Genomic DNA, 20,748 nt, shown 5'->3' with positions numbered 1-20,748 from the left:
AATTTAAACATGCCCAGCATTTCTCTCCAAGCAGTTTCATGAACAGAACCAAAGCAGACAGACTGGGAGAGAGAAACACGGAAACCAAGTGAGAAGGTGGAGTTGAGGCTGAGCTTCCTTCAGTTGGGCTCATGGAGAAAGGCTTTCCTGGGAGAACAGCTGGAATAGAATTTGTTTTGTTTCTGATGCTCCATGAATGAATCTTTTATTTTCAAACCTTTTCCTAGAAACTGTTGAACCTTGTACGTCCTCCAAGACTCCCACCCGCAGCCAGAGCTTCTAGAGGTGTGGTCTCGGGGTTGATTCAGGGCACCTCATACGTGGACTTCCAGAAGAAATCAAAAGAGGAAATGTCTTTAGACTAACCAGGAATTGTTTCCGTGAGATTTCTAAACAGGAAAAGAATGACTCGTGTAAGGGCCCCGAGTCTCCCCTAATGACTTGGAGCGTCGCGCTAGCCCCTGCTTTGGATCTCAGGGGAAAAGAAAGGGAAGAAAGCTCGAGGCTGGAACCCAGACTGTGACTCCAGCCCCTCCTCCATCTTTGTAGCCAGGAGACTGTATCCCCAGCCTCACTGAAGGATGCAGATGAGGAGTGAAATCCATCCACCTGCTGAATTCACATCTCCAGGTGCCCCAGGCATCCCAGGCCCGCAGTTCGCCTGAGCCCCATCTCCAGGTGTTCAATAATGCAGCAGGATTTAGCTGCACCAAAGTGTCACCTGTCTAGGTGAGTCGTGCCGGTGTCTATCTGAAGTGACAGCCATCTTTGAGTACCGGCGTCGTTCACTGACTCCGCTCTCATCATTCGCATCAGGAAGGTAACATTTTCGACAAGGTTGTTTCCTGTTCCCTGGCTTGTTTCCTGCCCCTCCCTCCTCCCCCTCCCCCCACCCCTCCCCACCCTCTTAGAGCACCTGAGCAAAACATCATTGCTGACAAAGGTTTCCTTCTCCAAATTAAATGAGCCCGGCTAGCCCGGCAATTCTTACACAGAAAGCAGGTGAAATGCCAGTGTGCCAAGTTAATGAATCCGGTAACAGGGAGAACATTATCGAGCTTGGATAAAATGATCTAGCAATGTTCCTTCGCACGCTTCCTGTAAAGAATGTATGGAAGTCAGTTATGTGCGCGATGCTAACGTCCGTCCTACCCCATCATGGTAATTTGTATAAGTAATGGAAACAGCTTAAATACTTCCATTCTGATGTTGCCAGCAGGGATGGAAATGAACGTTTCAATGAAATCACCTCGACAGAGCCAAGCGGGGAGGGGGGCCGGGACTGATTCATCTCCACTCCCTTTGGTGATGGGAACCCTAATGAGAATGCTGGAATGTATAGTTTATCAGATGGAAGAGGAAGAGCAGGTAAATCTCGGAGATTAGAATCGCGGGAGAACCACCAGCACGAGGCGCCCTGGCCTCTCCAGCAGACCTCTGCTAATAACATGCTCTTTTTATCCCGAGGGAGGGAGGCAGGGGTGTGGATGGCTGGCGGGGGAGAGGTGAGGACGGGCAGGCTCTTTTCTCCTCTCTGATGGGCTGCCAGCAAGGGTTATCTTCAGCCAGTAAGACCCCAGGGTGCTCTTAGGACACCTCTTAGACCCCTGTCTCGAAAACTTAGAGGGAGGGAAGAGAACTTGCCTCTTCTTCATTTCCCTGTAATTATAAATGATCCACTTTTAGAATGGCTTTCTCTCTGCCTAAAACGTCATTTTACTCCCTTCCTTGTCCATGTGAGGAAGAGCCATTTTATTTGAACTGCTAGTGCTGTTTAACCTTCCTCAAAAACTGGAACCCAATTCCTCTTCCCGAGATATCCCAGACCTGTCACCCTGCTTCTAGAAAAATCAGTTTTTCTAGCAAAAGGACTACTCTGTATGCCAAGTGTGCTATAACATCCTTGTAAATTCAAGCGTGTTAATGTGGGTTACTCAACATGTTTTCACACTAAAATGCTATATTCATACATTGCATCATTGCATTTTCCAGTATCACTACGTTTCTTCTGTCTAGACGCTGTTACTGAAAATCCAAGTCAGTTAAAGATGGAAACATTTAGTCATCTGGCCTGTTCTATTAAATGCCAATATCTGAATGACTCCAAATATCTAAATTTGGGGACATGGCAGAAGCTGAGCATCTTTTGTTGAAAGAACACGTTTTTCAGTTTCCATCGGGATGTGTTGTCATCAGGCAGGAACAGGTACGGATGCGTGCCGGTTACCTTGTGTGAGTGGCTATTTTGAGTAAGCAGGTTGGTATCTGCTGGGTGGCAAAGGATGGATTTCAAGCTGGCTTTTAGAAAGCAAATCATGATCAGGGGAAGCCTTTCTTCTATTGTTGCTGTGCTCTTTCAGTGAGGCACCCACACTTTTGTTCATCTGTCTGAGGAACCCTGGCTCTAATTGCTCAGAGCCAGGGTTACTCAGACTCTGGGGAATTTGGAACTTTATTACATTTAGCCATTAAAAACCAAAGACAGCTGTCACTTCTCCCCGTTCTTCAAATGACTGTTGAATATCAGAGCAAATCTTGTTTTCTTTAAAGAAGCAAAGATACTTAAAAAAATTTTGGGCTGGGATTTGAGAAAAAGAATCGATCTAGTTCGCATGTGCCTCATTGTATAATTACAATTTGAGAGGAACATATTTTTCCAGACAATATGTGTGTATTTACATTGTAAACCACCGGGGCACACGTTGTTGGTGTCAGATTCACCTCTAGCAGGGACCATATACGTTACCTTCTGTCCACTTGCATCAGAATGCACAGGATTTTATGCGACTCATGATGACAGCACGTCTTTAGGGACACATTGGCATCCAGAAGGCACATTTTATGGCAAAACAATATTAACAAGATTTAATCTGTTTAAAAAAAAGTGACATCTAACTGTAAGATCCAGTTGTCTTGTTCTCATCTCGGGGCTGATGGGGTCTACGTGTTTTGTGGTTTTTATGTGCTCACGCCTGCACACACCCACACACCCACACCCACGTGGAGGCTGGTGGCTTCCACGCCCTGTGCCCGTCCTGACGCTGAGGCCGGCACAGCTGCTCTGCGTGTCGTCCCGCTGACGGCAGGACACGCCGCGTGTGCTCACCGTGTCACACTCCACGCCGCGTGCTTGGCTCAGGCAGGGCGGGGGGAGTGACGGCAAAGCTGTTTTGACACAAAAAGAAATAGCAGAAATGATGATTTGGAGTCTTTGTTTTATTTGATGGGGAGGAATGTCATTTCTTTCTGTAAGTAATTGTAAAAGGAGAATTTCATACTGCAGTTACCATTTCCAGGCTTACTCATTCATCAGAGTTCCGCAGGGTGCGGGTAGGTGAGGGCAGAGGGGAGCTGAGGGTTTCAGCAGAGAAAATGCAACGACGTTGAGTTGACTCTCTTTTCTGTGATTCAGTAGCTGCTCTCATCCAGATCTTTTAGGCTAAACGGTTGTATTCATTCACCTCGTGACGTATGTTGTTCTCAGTTTCATCACTAACAGTAAAAATTTCTACAAATCTTTTCATGTATTTTGGTATATTTGTACCCATGTGAATTTTTAGAACACTGTAGCTTATATTGAAAACGAAAGATCGTGACAAGTAATCACTCTGTCCAAGCTTGGAAGTTTTTACAAGTCTCTCTCTGTCTCTCTATCTCTCTGCCTCTGCCTAGGCAAAATTTCCAGAAAAGCATCTAGGAGAGCAATTAGGAGAATTCACTGGTAATAGTAAGAATAAACCCAATTATTATGATAAGAGAACGATATTTTCTGATATGATAGTGTGGATGTAACTGATCCAGACGCCATTATTGTTATTAAGGGGATTCCAAGAAAGTCAGGTGACCTTGTATTAAGCTTCCAGCCAAGTACAGCAGTAATTACGAAGGAGATGCTGGCTCTTGGTGGATCACATCGGTACATAATTTATATAGACTGTGATATATTTAAAGACAAACATTCTCCTAACTTTGTGTTAATAGTTGCCGTGTTGTCGACAACTGCAGGGGTGTACCCTGCACTGTTCCAATCCACACCCCAATCCCCAAAGACTTGATGTTTCCTTCTCTCTTCTTTTATCCTGTGCGTTTACGAGAATGGGCTGCTGGATTTGAACTTGGAGACACGTGTCTGAGACGTAAGCCCTGCGTGGGGTTCGGCGTGTGCTGAGTTACATTTCTTTGTTCTTGTTTCAGCCGTTTGAAGAGATATTTCGAGCCCAAATCTCCTCTCCAGATTTCCAAATGTCATCTATCGCTCTATCTGAGCGAAAAGTCTTTTCTCGTTTCAGGTGGTAGAAAATACCAGGTCGGAACCTGGTTTGGGACCTAATTGGCTAATATTGGGTTTGTAGACCCAGACTCATCAGACTGTCCTAGCGTGGTGCATGCCCCTCCCAAAATGAAGAGGCAATAACCGAAAACATGGATTTCCCCATGCTTGGCATTGGCCGTGCATGTCTCGGGGATGGCTGGCTTTTTAATTTGTGGATCGAGAGAACATTTGCATCGTATATTAACACGCAGTTCATTGGTAGTGCGTGTTTTCTTAGGTTCATGCAAGAGTTATTTAGCTTTTGCTCTTCTTCATTTCATTTTAACTTCTCTTTTAATTTTTCAAGATTCTCATATATTTTCTCTCTCCTTTTTCCTCCCGACATTGCTGAAAATCACAGAAAGTTTTTGGTCTTTTTAATTGAGGTTTAAGCCCTTAATTTGTGCTTTCTCACTTAATGTTAAATTACATTGTTGTAACTGCAACAAACTCCAGGCATAAGATTAATACCTGATGTGCTCACTGGGAGGAGTGGGAGGGGCCCCCGATAACTTGAAATTGAATTCTGGGGCAGGGAGAAAGGGAAGACCTTATATTTATTTTAAGGAAGTTACCTGTGAATTTCTAATTAAAATTAGAATTGGGTAAAAACCATAGCCCATTTTATTTACAGACTCCACAATTCTAAAAAATGGCCTCTGTTGGGTTTTAGGTAAAGAAATAATCGTTATCAATCAGCTGGTTTGGCAAACTGGTACGTGAGTGACTGGTGCCAGACAACTAAAATTTGCCAAAGGGATAGAAAAATTTTTGCTCCTTCTACATCAGAGCAGAAGGGGCCTTTCAGATTTGCGTGGCAGGTTGTCAACCTTCCTGCAAAAAATTTAGAACTTAGTTTCATAAATTAACGTACATCCCACTTGTATGTTGCTGTCCTTTCAGAGTAGCACGGAATGGGCCCTGACCTGGGTCTGCTTTCTCTGCATTTTTTATTTCCTAATATCTTCTTTCACCAAACCCACCTGCTCTCTTTGTAACAGAGGTGACGTTACTTTACAAGTGATCGATGATAAATTTGGAAGAAAGTGTGTTTTGCAAGATTTTATGGTGAATTGAAGCTGTTCATTTATCACTGAGGTGTGTGTAAGCCCCTTTTGTGAATTGTAAATATATTTTGATGTGATGGCCATCTGTTCGTGGGTATCACGTTTGCCAGTCGAAAACCTAGTTTGATAGAGCTAAACGTGTAATTTGGTATGATTGTATAGTTTCACCAGGTGGCAATACAATAGCCAAGTTTGGTATTTACTGTAAGCCAGTGCCCAAGCAGGGACCAACGACCTGTGTTTTATAGTTGTCACTTTTGAATTTCCCTTTTCCTCATTCACAACCAGCTCTCAATTGTGCGTGCTAATGAGGGAAAGAGAGCTTGGATAAACAAAGTTCCCCAACCTGATTCTTGTCATTTATTTCCACGGCCTGCCCCCTGGGGCCTGGGGAAGAGCCTAACCAGGAACTGCTCTCTATGAGTTCCCACCTCCTGCTCCTTCCTCTGTGTGGCTGTGATCAGGGAAACTGTAGGAAGGCAGAGGAGGGGCCTGGGTGATGCAGAAGTTCAAGGGCTAACATCCCGAATAATCCATCGGCCCAAATCTCACGTCTGGTTGCTACACAGTGACAAGGGCCAGTGAGGGGACCACTTTCCCTGGGACGAGGGCTCATTATTTTGTTCCTCTTGTCCCCATTTGTGTGATGTGAGCAGTAGTTTGTGAGGCCTGAGGCTGAGCGGGGCGCCCTCTGACAGCCGTGGGAGGACTGCCCATCGTGGGCATTTCCTAGTTCATCTTGAGGGTCTGTCTGCAGGGCGAGATGAGGAGGAGGGGCCCGCAAGCACAGAGGGGGGCTTGGTGATGAGGATGGTGGTCTGTCTGCCATTTCCATGAATACTTCCTGTAGCCCCACTGTTGGGGAAACCGAGGCCCGGAGGATGGGGTGAGTGAGTGTATGGGGGTCACCATGTCTTCATCAGTCTGTCCCTTCTGTAAGTCTGTCCTCAGGTCCCGATAATGATGGGTGTCTGTCCTTCAACAGGGAGCCACAGCAATGGCTCCAAGGCGTGGACCCAATGGGGACGAGCAGGTGAACGCCATCCCCACGCCCTGCACACCTGGGGACGCTCCTGCACTCGCTGTGTGGGACAGATGTGGCTGAGGGGGGACGTGTCTCGGGTGTGTCCCCTTCCTGATACCGACGCGGCAAAAGCAAATGACTCCATCCCCGCCTGGTACCGAAGCCAGGAGTCCAGTGGTCTCGTTTCCAGGCACCATGGGGTCCGGTCTGCGAATTTCCACCTGCACAGCCCTTGTCCGCCTGCCCCAGGCCCAAGCTCTTAAAGTGAAACCCGGTAGATTCCGGATCCTTCTGAGGGCTCTGGTTCCAGGATGTGAGCCCAGTTCTGGAGGGTGGGAGGGGTTGGGGGTCGGGAGAGGGGGCTCAGGCACGGCTGTAAAGGAATCCCTCGTGCCCGTCAGCATCTGTGGCTCATCATCTGTGTCCTCACGTGGCCACGCACGCTGCCGAGTCGGGTGATATGGACCAGCACTTGGTCCGAGGGCCACTGGGAAGGGGGGCGTGAGAAGAGGGAGGGAAGTGCTCGTGGGGGGGCTGCCTGGGGAGGTGGGTGCGCTTCCTGCCAACGCTGATTCTACCAGGCCCGGTGCACCCGAGGAGGGGCAGGAAAGCTACTCCGGGGTCAGATGGGCGTCCAGTGGTGGGGACACAAGACAGATGGCCCCCAGCTGCCCCCTAGGTCTGTGTTTCCTCGTGCCGCTTGTAAATTAGAATTGAAAAGTTCACTCATTAAAAAGATCGACACAGTGAGCTAAAAGTACATGGTAGAATAGTAAAGTAGCCAAAGAATAACAGCGGATCAGGATGAATAAAGTGGAAGAGTGTGTGATAAAAGTAGAAATCCTGAAAGTCTAGAAACGGACAGGGACCGTGTTGGTGGAAGGCTAAAGTGATGCAGCACAGTGACCACTGAGCTGGTGGGTTGTGGGTCTCAGGAGAGGCCTTGCCTCCTGCCCCCCTGTCGGTGGGACCCGGCAGCCCCCTCCCTAGGGAAGGCTGAAGGAGGTGAGGATACAGGAGCAGGGCCGGGAGGAAGACGGAGGCGGCCTATGTGCGGGCAGACTCTTGGCGCCCCCGAAATTCTGCCACAGGAACCCTAACGCCATCTGTACCCCTTCATTGTTCTTCCCACCTCTTACTTTTTAACATTAAAAAATATAAAAGTAACAACGAACAAAGCCCTTCCCACATTCCCTCCCCCAGGCTGGGCCCTGCCCTTCCAGGCTCCTTAATTCCCAGCGTCAGGCTAGTGGCTGTTTCCAGCTATTTCATTCCAGAAATGGTGTGAAATGGCTAATCCGTGCTTGTTGAATTGAAAACACTGAAGAAGATTTTGAAAACAGATATTTATCAAAAGCCACTTCAGTCAACAAACCCATATATTCATTATCTAGAAAAAAACCACTATTAACATTTTCTAAAAGGATTTTTCCATTGTACTGTGAATAGGTTTGTCTTCTGCTTTTTCCATTGAATGCCTCTCCCCTTGTCATTAAAACATAGTTTTTAACGTTTGAATAATATTGCATCTTAGGAATAAATGAAAAATCACCTAACTACCGATTATTGTTGAAGATTTAGGTTGTGGCAAATTTTATATGGAATAATACCATAAAAGACATCTTTGTGCATGAAGCTTAGTCTGTATTTTATGTCACCTTCTGAGGCTACACTTCCAAAAGTAAAATTATTCGGCCAAAGGGTGTCAAAAAATTTCTCTCCATTTACTCTTTTTTCATTGAGATTCTCTCAATTATAACAGCATGATGGGCACATAAGAGGTGTCCTAAACGCTGATACAGAATTACTTTGGGTCAGGGACTTCCCTGGTGGTCCAGTGGTTAGGACTCTGCACTTCCACTGCAGGGGGCACGGGTTCAATCCCCGGTCAGGGAAATAAGATCCCACATGCTGTGCAGTGCGGCCAAAAAAAAAAAAACAAGAATTACCTTGGGTCATTAATCCATTCACAAGCATTTACTCAGAGTGTTTGTTGGCATTGAGGTGCTAATGAGACAAAGGAAAGTAACTTGGTCCTGATTGTGGCAGAGTGGATGGACCTCCGGCTGGGAGTCAGGTGACCCGCGTTTGAGTCCTTGTTTGTCTCCTCTGGGACCTTGGGGAAGTCGGTCAACTTCTCCAAGAGCAGTTTTCTCATCTTCAAAATGGGCATTTTCGGGGGTGCTAACTTGAAGGGTTGTGAGGGCTAAAATGGGGTGAAGAAAGAAAATGTCCAACGGGGGGAGGTAGGCAGGGGTGGCACTCAGCAATTTTAGTTGAATGAGCAAGTTCACGGTTTGATGATGAGGACAGACAGGTAAACATCTCTTAATGCTTCCGGGAATGAACTCTGGGAGGGGATTAAAAGGCATCGTGAAGGAGGTGACATCTGAGCCTCCCCTTGAGGACGAGCTTTGTCACCAGGTGGAGAAGTGGGCGGGGTGCCCCCTGGGACCAGGGTGCGCGGGGACTGGACCTGTGGCGGAGGGAGGGGTCCACGCGGGGGTTTGCACCCCCTGTGCAGCTCGCGGACCCTGACGGCGATTTTAGCTCAGGGGCTGTGGAGGAAGAAAGAGCGTGGCAGGACAGGAGGGCAGGAGGCCCAGCGGGGCGGCTGTTGCGCGTCTGATGAGAGGCTGGAGCGTCCGAATTAGGGCAGGGGCCCCGCTGGCTGTGGAGCTGGACCACAGGAGGCGCTGAGGACACTTGTTCGGGGGGGATTCAGTACAGCTGAGGCAGGAGACTCCCAGCTCCGGAGGAGGAAGTGCGCTGTTACTGGGGCGGGGGCTGGAGGGGGCAGGGTCAGTCGTGCGTCTGCACGAAGTTGACGGGGGGGGGGGGGGGGGGGGCGCCTGTGGAACACCCACGTCGCGATGGACTCCGGTCACAGCAGCTGGGGCCCCTTCTATGTGCCAGACGTGAGGCAGACTCGGACTACAGGCCAGAGGGCCTCCCAAAGCCAGCTTCCCCCGACGGGGCGGGAGGGCCCAGGCCTGCACCCGGTGGCCTCGCCGGTGGACGTGGATCCGGTGCTCGCGGGCGTGCCCTGGAGGAGTCGTGGAAGAAGTCAAGGTTGGCTGGAAAGAGGCTGCGGAGGGACCGGGCAAGAGTGACAGACAGGGCGGGTGGAGGAAGCCGGCGGAGCCCTGGCCCCGGAGAGCACGGTGTCACACCCGGAGTGCGCTGGGCAGGGGGGCTGGGGGCCGCCTTCCCGCGGGGATGCTCGGCCCGGGGCAGGGGACGCCGGCAGGTCCCAGGATGCCCCCGGGTCCGCCCTGGGGCTCCCCTCCTTTCTGAACTTGTGCCCCCGCCCTGGCCCTCCCCTGGCTGCCTGCTCACCCAGCTTCATGTCTCCCCTGGGAGACGAGCTCCAGGAAGGCAGGCACGTTAGGGGTCCCCCTTCCCCCTCCTGGAAAACTGGGGACGGGTGTCCAAGGGAGGGAACAGCAGAAACCAGTGACCCTTAGGAGGCCGGGGTTTGCTCTGTGTGGTTCCAGGAGTAACTGTCGCCCTGGGGCTGGGGGTGGCCTACAGGAGGCGTTTGAGCTCAACCTGGGGGCTCCCGGGTGCCGGCTGGTCTGTCGGGAGCAGGACGGCCCGGGATGCAGCAGGGCCTGATGACATTCCACTCTGCTGGGACACGGACATGCACGCGGGCAGATGCCAAGCAAGTCACATCCGTGTGGTTCCGGGCCCTGAGATGCCGCCCGCAGAGTGAGGACCAGTGGGTGACAAACACACCCCGGAGGTTCGGCAGCGAGTTCCCCGCGACGGCGCGGGGCTCATGGGCTGTAACTCCGTGACTTGTTAGTGGACTCCGACGCAGTCCTGCCTTCCGTTGGGAAGCACCGTGGACACGCGTGCCTGGGTCGCTCGATGCTGCCACCCGGGCGTGGGGACGGCCGCGAGGGGAAGCGGGGGTGGGCAGGGATGCTGAAGGGCCCCGTGGAGCAGCCGTCGCTCGCCACGTGTTCACTTGTGCTCACGAGCGATCGTGCCTGGAGCTCTCGGTGTGCGGGCGCAGACCCTCCTGTGTGTCTCCCTCCTGCCCGCGTCCGCCCTCTGGGCTGCCACCTCCTTCTCCATATCTCCATCACTGTACCTGAAAACCCCGTGCTCTCTGCCGCGTTCCCTTGGGGTCTGGTGCTGATAACGTGATAACGAGTGATTCTACTTAATGAGACACCCTCTCAGGTCATATCAGTGCATTTTAATAGGGCCTTTCTGGAGATATCTTAACCCCAAATTTCCCAGGCAGTTGACGCAACACTAGTTGTTCCCTCAAAAAAAAAAAAAGGAAAAAGAAGTACAAGTATGCTTTGGTCAAATCAGTTAAGAGGTGCAGGTGATTATGTCCCCTTGGGGATTGACAAGATCTGTCACATAGTAAAGGATCTAAAATGTGCCGCAGTAAAAGGTCAGATTCCATCTAGTGATTTATATGCCGTCCATCCCTCCCATTCTTGGGACAGCTGTCAGTATCCTGAGTTTTTCTGGGAAATGCCGCCTTCACCCCAAGAAGTCACCCTCTGTGCAGCTGTGGCCTGTAGCAGGCCATTGTAGCATATACTATAGGCCTTGTTAAGAATAAAAATTTTTTTATTGTGCCAAAATACTCGTAACACAAAAGTTACCATTTTAATCATTTCTAAGTGCACGGTTCAGTGGTATTAAGTACATTCACCCTGTTATGCAACAATACCCACTATACATCTCCAGAACTTTTCGTCTTCCCAAATTGAAACTCTGAACCCACTAAACACCAACTTTCCATTCCTTCCTCTCCCCCAGCCCCTGGAAACCACTGTTCCACTTCCTGTCTCTATAAGCCTCCCTACTCTAGGTGTCTCATATAAGGGGACTCCTACAGTATTTGTCTTTTTGTGTCTGGCTTATTTCACTGAGCATAGTGTCCTCAGGGTTCATCCATGCCATCGCATATGTCAGAATTTCCTTCCTTTTAAAGGCTGAATAATATTCCATTGTTTGTATAAACCACATTTTGTTCACCCATTCATCCATCAACAGACATTTAGGTTGTTTCCACCTTCTGGCTCTTGTGAATAATGCTGCTTTGTACACACGTGGCTCTTTGATCCCTGTCGGGTGTCACCTGTGGGAGACTTCTCTCCTTCCAGGCAGGGGGGCGCTGGTGGTGCTATGTTGCTTTCTCCTTTTTAGTGGAGACCAGAGTATTTTTATCGCTTGCCATTGAGGAGCGTTTTTATTTACGGAAACCGTAGAATACTGTCTGTGTATTATCTCGCCCTAGAAGTTGACAACAAGGTCCACCCCGCCCCCACCGTGGGGAGGCACAAGGGACCCCTGCTGCTTACAGAAAGAGGAGCCTGCAGGAAGAAGGGCAGGGGCCCCTTCCCTTCCCACCCAGCTGTGACGGCCACACTGACATCTTTAAGAAGAGGGCAGACACTGCCCTTCCGTTGAAATGTATTCACTTAGGAGGGGGGATTGTCTTGGTGGAAACCTATTTCCTGCCGTCGAGCTGCAGAAGGGGTAGATATATAAAGTGGAGGTAGCCTTGTAGCCTGGGAGCTCGGCTGAGAAACATCTTTCTAAAGATCATCTAACTGCTGGGGAGGCCGCGTCCTTGGAGATGATTTACGTCTCCTCACGGTGTTTCATTTTTCTCTCCTAGCTTACGTTCCTGAGGAAGAACTGAAGGCAGCAGAAATAGATGAAGAAAACGTGGAGGAGGATGGGCTGCCTTTGGACGTTCAGGAAAGCGACTTCGTGTGCAATGAGGAAGCGGAGCTCAAGGAGGCCCAGAGCTACCAGAACTCCCCCATCAGCACCGCGACTAATCAGGACGCCGGCTACGGGTCGCCGTTCAGCGAAAACAGCGACCCGCCAGCCCATTTCAAGAGCTCTTCCTCCAAGGAAGAGAAAGAGGAGCCCCAGGGTCGGGAGGGCGTCTGCTACCCCCAGGACAGCTTGGCCCAGATCAAGGCCGTGTATGCAAACCTGTTCTCGGAGTCCTGCTGGTCCAGCTTGGCTCTGGATTTGAAGAAGTCCGGTTCGACCACCAGCAACAGCGATGCCGGCCAGAAGGAGGGCTCCACCCCCGCCCCCATGCCCCCCACCAGTACCGCGGGGGCCACCGGGACCACGGCGAGCACCCCCAGCTCGGGCTCCAGCTCCGGCACCAGCACTAGCACCAGCGCCAGCGGCGGCCCCGGCTATGACTGGCACCAGGCCGCCCTGGCCAAGACGCTGCAGCAGACGTCCTCGTACGGGCTGCTGCCCGAGCCCAGCCTCTTCAGCACGGTGCAGCTCTACCGGCAGAACAACAAGCTGTACGGCTCCGTGTTCACGGGCGCCAGCAAGTTCCGCTGCAAAGACTGCAGCGCCGCGTACGACACGCTGGTGGAGCTGACGGTGCACATGAACGAGACGGGGCATTACCGCGACGACAACAGAGACAAGGACTCCGAGAAGACCAAGCGGTGGTCCAAGCCCAGGAAGCGCTCCCTGATGGAGATGGAGGGGAAGGAGGACGCCCAGAAGGTGCTCAAGTGCATGTACTGCGGCCACTCCTTTGAGTCTCTGCAGGACCTGAGCGTGCACATGATCAAGACAAAGCATTACCAGAAAGTGCCTCTCAAGGAGCCGGTGCCGGCCATCACCAAGCTGGTCCCTTCCACCAAAAAGCGGGCGCTGCAGGACTTGGCGTCGCCCTGCTCCCCCGAACCGGCGGGCATCGCGGCCGAAGTGGCGCTGGGCGAGTCGGCCAAGGACCAGAAGTCGGCCAACCCGTACGTGACGCCCAACAACCGCTACGGCTACCAGAACGGGGCCAGCTACACCTGGCAGTTCGAGGCCCGCAAGGCCCAGATCCTCAAGTGCATGGAATGCGGCAGCTCCCACGACACCCTGCAGCAGCTCACCGCCCACATGATGGTCACCGGCCACTTCTTGAAAGTGACCACCTCTGCCTCCAAGAAAGGGAAGCAGCTGGTGCTGGACCCCATGGTGGAGGAGAAGATCCAGTCCATTCCTCTGCCCCCCACCACGCACACGCGGCTGCCCGCCGCCCACGTCAAAAAGCAGCCCGACTCTCCCTCGGGGTCCGCGGCCCCGGAGGAGAAGAAGGAGCCCGAGAAGGAGAAGGCGCCGCCGGCGGTGGCCGGGGACGCAGACAAGCAGATCAAGGAGGAGGGTGAGGACGCCTCCGACAAGTTCGAGCCCACCGCCCTCTACCAGTACCTCCGCGAGGAGGACCTGGACGACAGCCCCAGGGGCGGGGTGGACATCCTGAAGTCCCTGGAGAACACGGTCTCCACGGCCATCAGCAAAGCCCAGAATGGCGCGCCCTCGTGGGGCGGCTACCCCAGCATCCACGCCGCCTACCAGCTGCCGGGCACCGTGAAGCCGCCGCCGCCCGTGCAGAGCGTGCCGATGCAGCCGTCCTACGCCGGCGGCGTGAAGTCGCTGTCCTCGGAGCACAGCGCGCTCCTGCACTCCCCGGGGAGCCTCACGCCGCCGCCCCACAAGAGCAACGTGTCGGCCATGGAGGAGCTGGTGGAGAAGGTCACGGGCAAGGTCAGCGTGAAGAAGGAGGAGAGGCCGGCGGAGAAGGACAAGGGCTCGCCGGCCAAGGCCGCGTCCCCCGCGGCCAAGGAGAATAAAGACTTCCCCAGGGCCGAGGACCTCGGCGGCGGCGGCGGCAAGCCCCAGCAGCAGAAGAAGGGCCCCGAAGCCGATGCGGGGAAGACCAAGAAGGAGGGTGCGGTGGACGCCCACACCCCGAACGGCACGGAGCCCCTCAAGGCCAAAGTCACCAACGGCTGTAACAACCTGGGCATCATCACGGACCACTCTCCCGAGCCCTCCTTCATCAACCCGCTGAGCGCCCTGCAGTCCATCATGAACACCCACCTGGGCAAAGTGTCCAGGCCCGTGAGCCCCTCGCTGGACCCGCTGGCCATGCTCTACAAGATCAGCACCAGCATGCTGGACAAGCCGGCCTTCCCCGCCCCGCCCGCCAAGCCGCCCGGCGCCCTGGACCGCTACTACTACGAGGGCAGCGACCAGCCCATCGACCTGACCAAGTCCAAGAGCAAGCCCCTGGCCCCGGGCGCCGCCGATGGCGTGTCCTCGCCGCTGCGGGAGAGCGCGCTCATGGACATCTCGGACATGGTGAAGAACCTCACGGGCCGGCTGACCCCCAAGTCCTCCACGCCCTCCACCGTGTCGGAGAAGTCGGACGCCGACGGCAGCAGCTTCGAGGAGGCGGTGGACGAGCTGTCTCCCGTTCACAAGAGGAAGGGGCGGCAGTCCAACTGGAACCCGCAGCACCTACTTATCCTGCAGGCCCAGTTCGCCTCGAGCCTGCGGGAGACCCCGGAGGGTAAGTACATCATGTCGGACCTGGGCCCTCAGGAGCGGGTACACATCTCCAAGTTCACCGGGCTCTCCATGACCACCATCAGCCACTGGCTGGCCAACGTCAAGTACCAGTTGCGGAGGACAGGGGGGACCAAGTTCCTGAAGAACCTGGACACAGGGCATCCTGTTTTCTTTTGCAACGATTGTGCCTCTCAGTTCAGAACTGCTTCCACGTACATCAATCATCTAGAGACACACTTAGGCTTCAGCTTGAAGGATCTCTCCAAGCTGCCACTAAATCAGATTCAAGAACAGCAGAACGTTTCCAAAGTCCTGGCGAACAAAGCGTTGGGCCCGGTGGGAGCCGCCGAGGACGATCTGGGCTCCACGTTCCAGTGCAAGCTCTGCAACCGGACTTTCGCGAGCAAGCACGCGGTCAAACTGCACCTTAGTAAGACCCACGGCAAGTCTCCCGAGGACCACCTCATCTACGTGACGGAGCTGGAGAAACAGTAGCCCTGGGTCCTCGCGGGCCCGGGGCACATTGCACTAAACGTCGTCATACTGCACTAGGCCTGGCCTGAGCCTCCAAAATCAGCCTGCCCTTTGTTGCTGACTGCCTGTCTGGACCTTGGTTTTTCTTACACATATTTTGTAGTTATATTTATATGCTCTTCGTCCGATTGTGCATGTTCCTTTTCTTTTTCCGTGAGTCAAAGTCTGACCTTTATTTTCAACATCTGTTCTCGATGTTCAGCTCTCTTTTGTAGGAAATAGTGGGGCACACTACTCGGAGACATTTATTTAGCAGGAAAGAAAGACACAAATAACAATGAGAAAAGACGTCCTAAAATTACAAAGTTGCCATGACAATAAAGGTCATAGAGCGTCCTAGTGTCAAATTTAACCCTTTGAGGACTGTAATCGCATTTCTGTGCCTTTCACTCAAAAAAAAAAAAAAAAAAGAAAAAAGAAAAAAAAAAGGCTTAAAGGCATTTCATTCGGATCAAAAGCTGTGTCAGACACAAAACTTATTTAATAATTAAAAAACGAGCTTTTATATGCAGAACTGGTTTGTGAAGGAAGCATGCATGCAGCTGTTGGAAAATAGAAAGTTGTCTAGGACTTGGGGTTAGGAAGCCACAACTTCACATGTTTAAAACAACAACAAAAAAACAAAACAAAAACTAACAGCAGCGACAACAAACACCCCAGTTGCCACTATGCCCAAACCCTCTGGATGCTGAAAAAAAATGCCACTTTTGGCAAAAAAAAAAAAAAGTATGCAAGCTATTATTTAAAAATGTGTAAAAATGCTATTTCTTTTTTCTGTAAAATACTGCAGTTTATAGTTATTTACAAATGTAAGCTTTGGTACAAGGCGACCTTTCTATAAGCGTGCTGCATCGGTAAATGAAAAAAAAAAATGGGGCAAATGTTGGAGTCCTTTCCTTGTAAATTGCCAGCATCAGCTTAAAAACTCCTATATGTTACATATCGTACCATTTTAATCTATTCAACTTTCTTTGTACCTTCTGGCTGTATGCTTTCTCTTTTAACTTTTTATATTGTCATTTTATATTAAATTTCTGTGTATATAATGTACAACCACAATTTTTGAATAAAATTTAGTTCCTGCAGCTTGATTTAAATAGAGAAATTTTACTGGCACCTGCATCTTTCCAGATGCATGTATATCAGACAAAAATAAATAAATGAAAACAAAGCAAGCAATGCACTATTAATTATACATTTTGATGTTCTATCATTAATATTGTACAGTACATTTCAGTTCACACAATTAAATCCACTGTTTTCTCGAATGTAAAATAAACCCACATGCAGTTCTTGATTTACATAGATTGTCATGTCGTCATTATTTTGCCTCTGAGATGTTATTTCAGCAACGAGAGGTATGGCTTATGCAATCAACCAACAGAAATTCTAGTCGGAATCATCATTTCATGATTTGTGTGCTGACGTGCTTCATTCAAATGATCAGTATCGCATTTCTTAAAATGATAATTAAAAATTTTAACTCCACTGGGTGCCACCGGATTCCTGAGGACAGCCATTGAGCGATGGCTGGCTTGTACATCGAGGGACTGAGGTGCTTCCTTCGGAGAATGCTTCCGCACTATTTTTAAATGTTTACAGTTATCCTTTGTGTGCATCTGGAGCCTTAACAGTGGGGGGCGGTCGAAGGGCAGGTCTTGCTCTATAGCAGCAGACCCTGGGGGGCTTGGAATTGGTTCTGCGTTGCTCCAAAGAGGAAAGCCTGATCTCTGCACTTTAAAAAATGTACAGTTTTTATAAAATGAGCTACCCTGGAGCACGGCGGAGGGGCGTTGCTCTGCGCGGAAGACCACCGGCACTCCAGGCCTGTAAGCGCTGTGCCCCTGGCCCTGAATGAAATCTGGGTCTTCCTGCTTAGTCTGGCCTCTTTGCCGCGGAAGTACATAACGACACGAGCAGGACAATTTCTTTTTCCACCTTTTGCTTAAGTTTTCGTAAAATAGTATCCTGAGAAAGCTTAGAATGTACAGTAGAATTTCCCTCCATGCCAAGCCCTTGACCCCTGTGGGAGGAGAATCAGGGCGGCCACCTCTGCACCATCTGTGCTGAGGCCGCAGAGCGCCAGGGAGGTTTGCTGCCTTCTCCTGACCTTCATGGGTAAACAGCTCTGTCCTTTAGGAGCTTCAGCCATTCAGACATTTTGGTTCAGTGTCTGGGGGATTACATACTTTGGGCTCAAGGGGTGACGGGGAGGAGTGACAGCCCTGTGGTGGAGTGTAGTGGGGTCTTTGCACGACGATCCTTCGAAGTTCTGTTTATTTTAGCACAGGCCTGCAGATGTATGTTCTGTGATTTCACCTTGGAGCGGGTGCAGCGGGTGAGGTGGTGTGACGGGCGTGAGAGGCCGGGACGGGGTGGGTTCGGTCCCCATGTGGAGCCGCGGGGCCGTGTGAAAGCTTGCAGCTGAGTGCTGACCACTGGGGTGAGGACGTGGGACTCGAGGTGGGGGGAGTCCCTTCCTTCATTTTTCCTTTTTCTAATTCATCAGCCACCTTGTGATCTTGTCATCCGATTTCCCCAACCGATGGCCAGAAGACTTGCTCATTTGCTGCTGATGAGACGGTGATCCTTGTTGCTGTCTGGCGAGGATCCTAGTAGGTCCCTGGCGAGGAGCCCCCCCTCCTCGCCAGGGACTGTTCTGAGTGTTTCACAAGGCGTAACTCCCTCAGGGCCCCAGGGAGTCTGTTACTTCCACCTCCTCTGCAGGTGGGGAGCCCCTGCTGGGCTCAGTGGACGCTTGCCCAAGCTCACAAGGCCCATGATTGACAGAACTTGGGCCTGAGCCCACGAGGCTTTGCCCCGGGGTGCGTGCCCTGTGATCTGCCCTCAGGTGTGACCGGCCCCAGGGGAGGGTCTGTGGTTTCTACGCACCCACCCCCGAGTGGATAAGCATTCTTCCAATCACCTCCCGCGGCGGCTCCCCTCGGCCGCAGAACAGGCCAGCTCTATCTTCTGTTCAATCTGTACAATAAGTTGAAATGATGTTAGTTACGAGTTTGTAGTATCCTCAACTGAATACAGGTCTACCTAGTAATACAGAAACTCGATTTGTATAAATACAGATGGAAACATCCAGGGGACAAATGGGCTGTCTCTAATTTGAGGATTTACTTACACGAGTTTCTGCTTCCTTCATCAGTATTTGAAGAAATGCGTCCCTCCTTTATCTGGTCTTGTGTGTCCCCCAGTGGACTCCACAGGTGGCATTGCGTTCTCTCCGTTTCTCAGGGGGGCCCTCCCTCCCTTCCCCCAGGGGAACAGGCTGCATCTTCTGGAGCCTGAGGGCAAATGGCCCTGAGCGTCTGGAGGGAGCTGGCCTTCCGCCCGTCCCCTGCCTGGTAGGAGGCTGGAGGGCCTAGCGAGCAGGCATCCTTGTAACCTTGTGTACACGCAGACATCACCCTATTTTGCATTTGTATTTGCAGCTTGAGTATCGGGTTTAATAACTAAATGTTTTTTCCGTTCAATGTGGATTTTTAAAAGGTTTGGGATATTCCTCTGAATGTGGGTTGGGTTTGGAGGTTCATTGTTATTTAGTTGAGACTTAAAAGACATAAAGCCTATAAAATAATCATAGACACTAGTTGATATAAGAGAAACAAACTCAGGCATTGTATGCAAAAAGAAGAGATTAAAAACTTTTCAGATTTATGTTCCTACATTTCTATATTTGATAATCTTTGAAAAGCTTTGAAACATTAGTTGAAAGCATGTCTAAACTGCTTCCGAATTTTCAGAAACCTGTACCTACAAATAAAGGTTTCTGCTTTTTTCCAAGGTAAAATTTCTTGTGACTTTGTTTTTCTGAAGATGGTGGAGACCGTTAAAAGCCAATTATCGAATTATAAAGTGAAAAGATACCAAAGAGTCAGATTTGGAGAGCCTTTGTAATTTTCCCATACCGTTTATAATAAAAGTAATACATAGTCATTGCAGAAAACTTGTAACACACACACACACACAAATAAAGGAGGAAATAAAAATTAACTTGTTTTCATCTAGAGAAAAATCACTTAATATGTTAGTGCTAGCATCTTTTTTTTTCATGTTTCTACAAAATAGATGCTCAACCTACTTTTGTACTTGCTTTTTTTACTTGTTAGTAGATAATCTGTATTTTCCCATTTCATTAAATATCAAAAATATCAAAAATCTTATCGAGATGTACTATAACTTATTAATTAATTCTGTTTTAGAATTTGGAAAAGCAACATTTAGATTCTTTTCAAGTTTTCAGTGTTACAAATGAGTACACAAGAATATTCCACTCAATATTTCCATGAATATTTTTGGTTATTTCCTTAGCATAAATACCCAGAATTGAAATTTCTGCCTCACAGTGTGATTTGATACCTGTGCCCAAATCACCCACGAGAGAGCTGGTACCAGCTTCCTCACTCTTCGCAGGAGAACGACCATTTCTGTCCACCTTTGCTTTGTGAACACAAGGATTTTTTTTTTTTTTTTAATTCTGGCTATTTTCACTAATTGGCCAGTGTAATATTGACGTTTTAATAATATTTTTAATGCTTATAGTCCACTGATATTATTTAAAGAAGAGATGGCTTAAGAACCTGTATGATTTTTTTTGAGGACTTTCATGTGAATTATGAGTTCATTTAAATTTGGTGGCCAATTTACATATTTTAGAGAAAACACACAACAAAGAAAGAAGTTGACAAAGGTCTGCAGCTCCCCTGTGGCTCCAGCAGGAGAACATGACAGCGTGTCTTCCTGTGCTGTTCTCCCAGGGTAGATGGCTCATGAAAACGTGCCCAAAGACGTCAAGTATATTATATACCAGCACTGTCTTTAAATTGCCCAACTTGGAATAGGGAGAAAAATTCCATATTCTGGGATTTCTATGACTAATTTACAATTAGTATTTCTTAGGCAAGCAAAGATAATCTCAGAATAAAGTGGACTGTCCTAGGAAGATGCGATTTGGTCACCTAGAGGGAATAGAAGGGAGGAGAGAAGGACCAATTCAAAAGTCTAGCACAGGGAACTATACTCAGTATTTTGTAATAACCTATAAGGGAAAAGAATCTGAAAAAGAATATATATAACTGAATTACTGTGCTGTACACCTGAAACTAACCTAACATTGTATTGTAAATCAACTATACTTCAATTAAAAAAAAAAAAAAAAAAAAAGGCAATGTCGGAAGTATCTTCCACAGGGTAGTTTCTTCCAGAGCTCAAGTTCAAAGCCATTGCTAACTGAGAACCGATGTCTCTGACCCAGGTTTCTGATAGGAATATGAAGGGGCTTATGCCATAGTTGTAAAGATTAGGAGGAAGGCATGTCACCTTCAGACCAATTAAGGTCAGGAGGTTCTGAAGGGTACATAGAGCAATAAGGGCTTTCACCAACTACTATTGAGAAGTTGACCCATAACTAGTTAGCCATTATTTTTCTT

At 49.8% G+C, this 20,748-nt stretch overlaps 1 protein-coding gene across 7 annotated transcripts in view; it reads left to right on the top strand.

Moving 5' to 3' along the window:
• The window catches only part of TSHZ1 (teashirt zinc finger homeobox 1), a 213,705-nt gene that overhangs the window by 60,300 nt on the left and 132,657 nt on the right, over window positions 1-20,748 (top strand). Inside the window, exon 3 of one of the 7 annotated variants that reach the window (XR_014233960.1) lies at window positions 12,060-12,189. The exons of 4 other annotated variants lie outside the window; for them this stretch is intronic. Coding sequence is in view for 1 of the 3 variants with exons in the window: in XM_082353377.1 (XP_082209503.1) it covers window positions 12,060-15,265 (3,206 nt within the window). In the remaining 2 variants the exon portion in view is untranslated. Of the gene's footprint in view, window positions 1-12,059; window positions 16,606-20,748 lie in introns of those variants that run through there. 2 more of the 7 variants (XR_014233961.1, XM_082353377.1) reach the window with 2 other exon arrangements.

The sequence above is a fragment of the Balaenoptera borealis genome (genome assembly GCF_965194805.1).
Source record: "Balaenoptera borealis genome assembly, chromosome: 14".
NCBI classification, from domain to species: Eukaryota; Metazoa; Chordata; class Mammalia; order Artiodactyla; family Balaenopteridae; genus Balaenoptera; species Balaenoptera borealis.
Note: the sequence above shows the minus strand (reverse complement) of the source record. Positions and strands in the feature narration are given on the sequence as shown.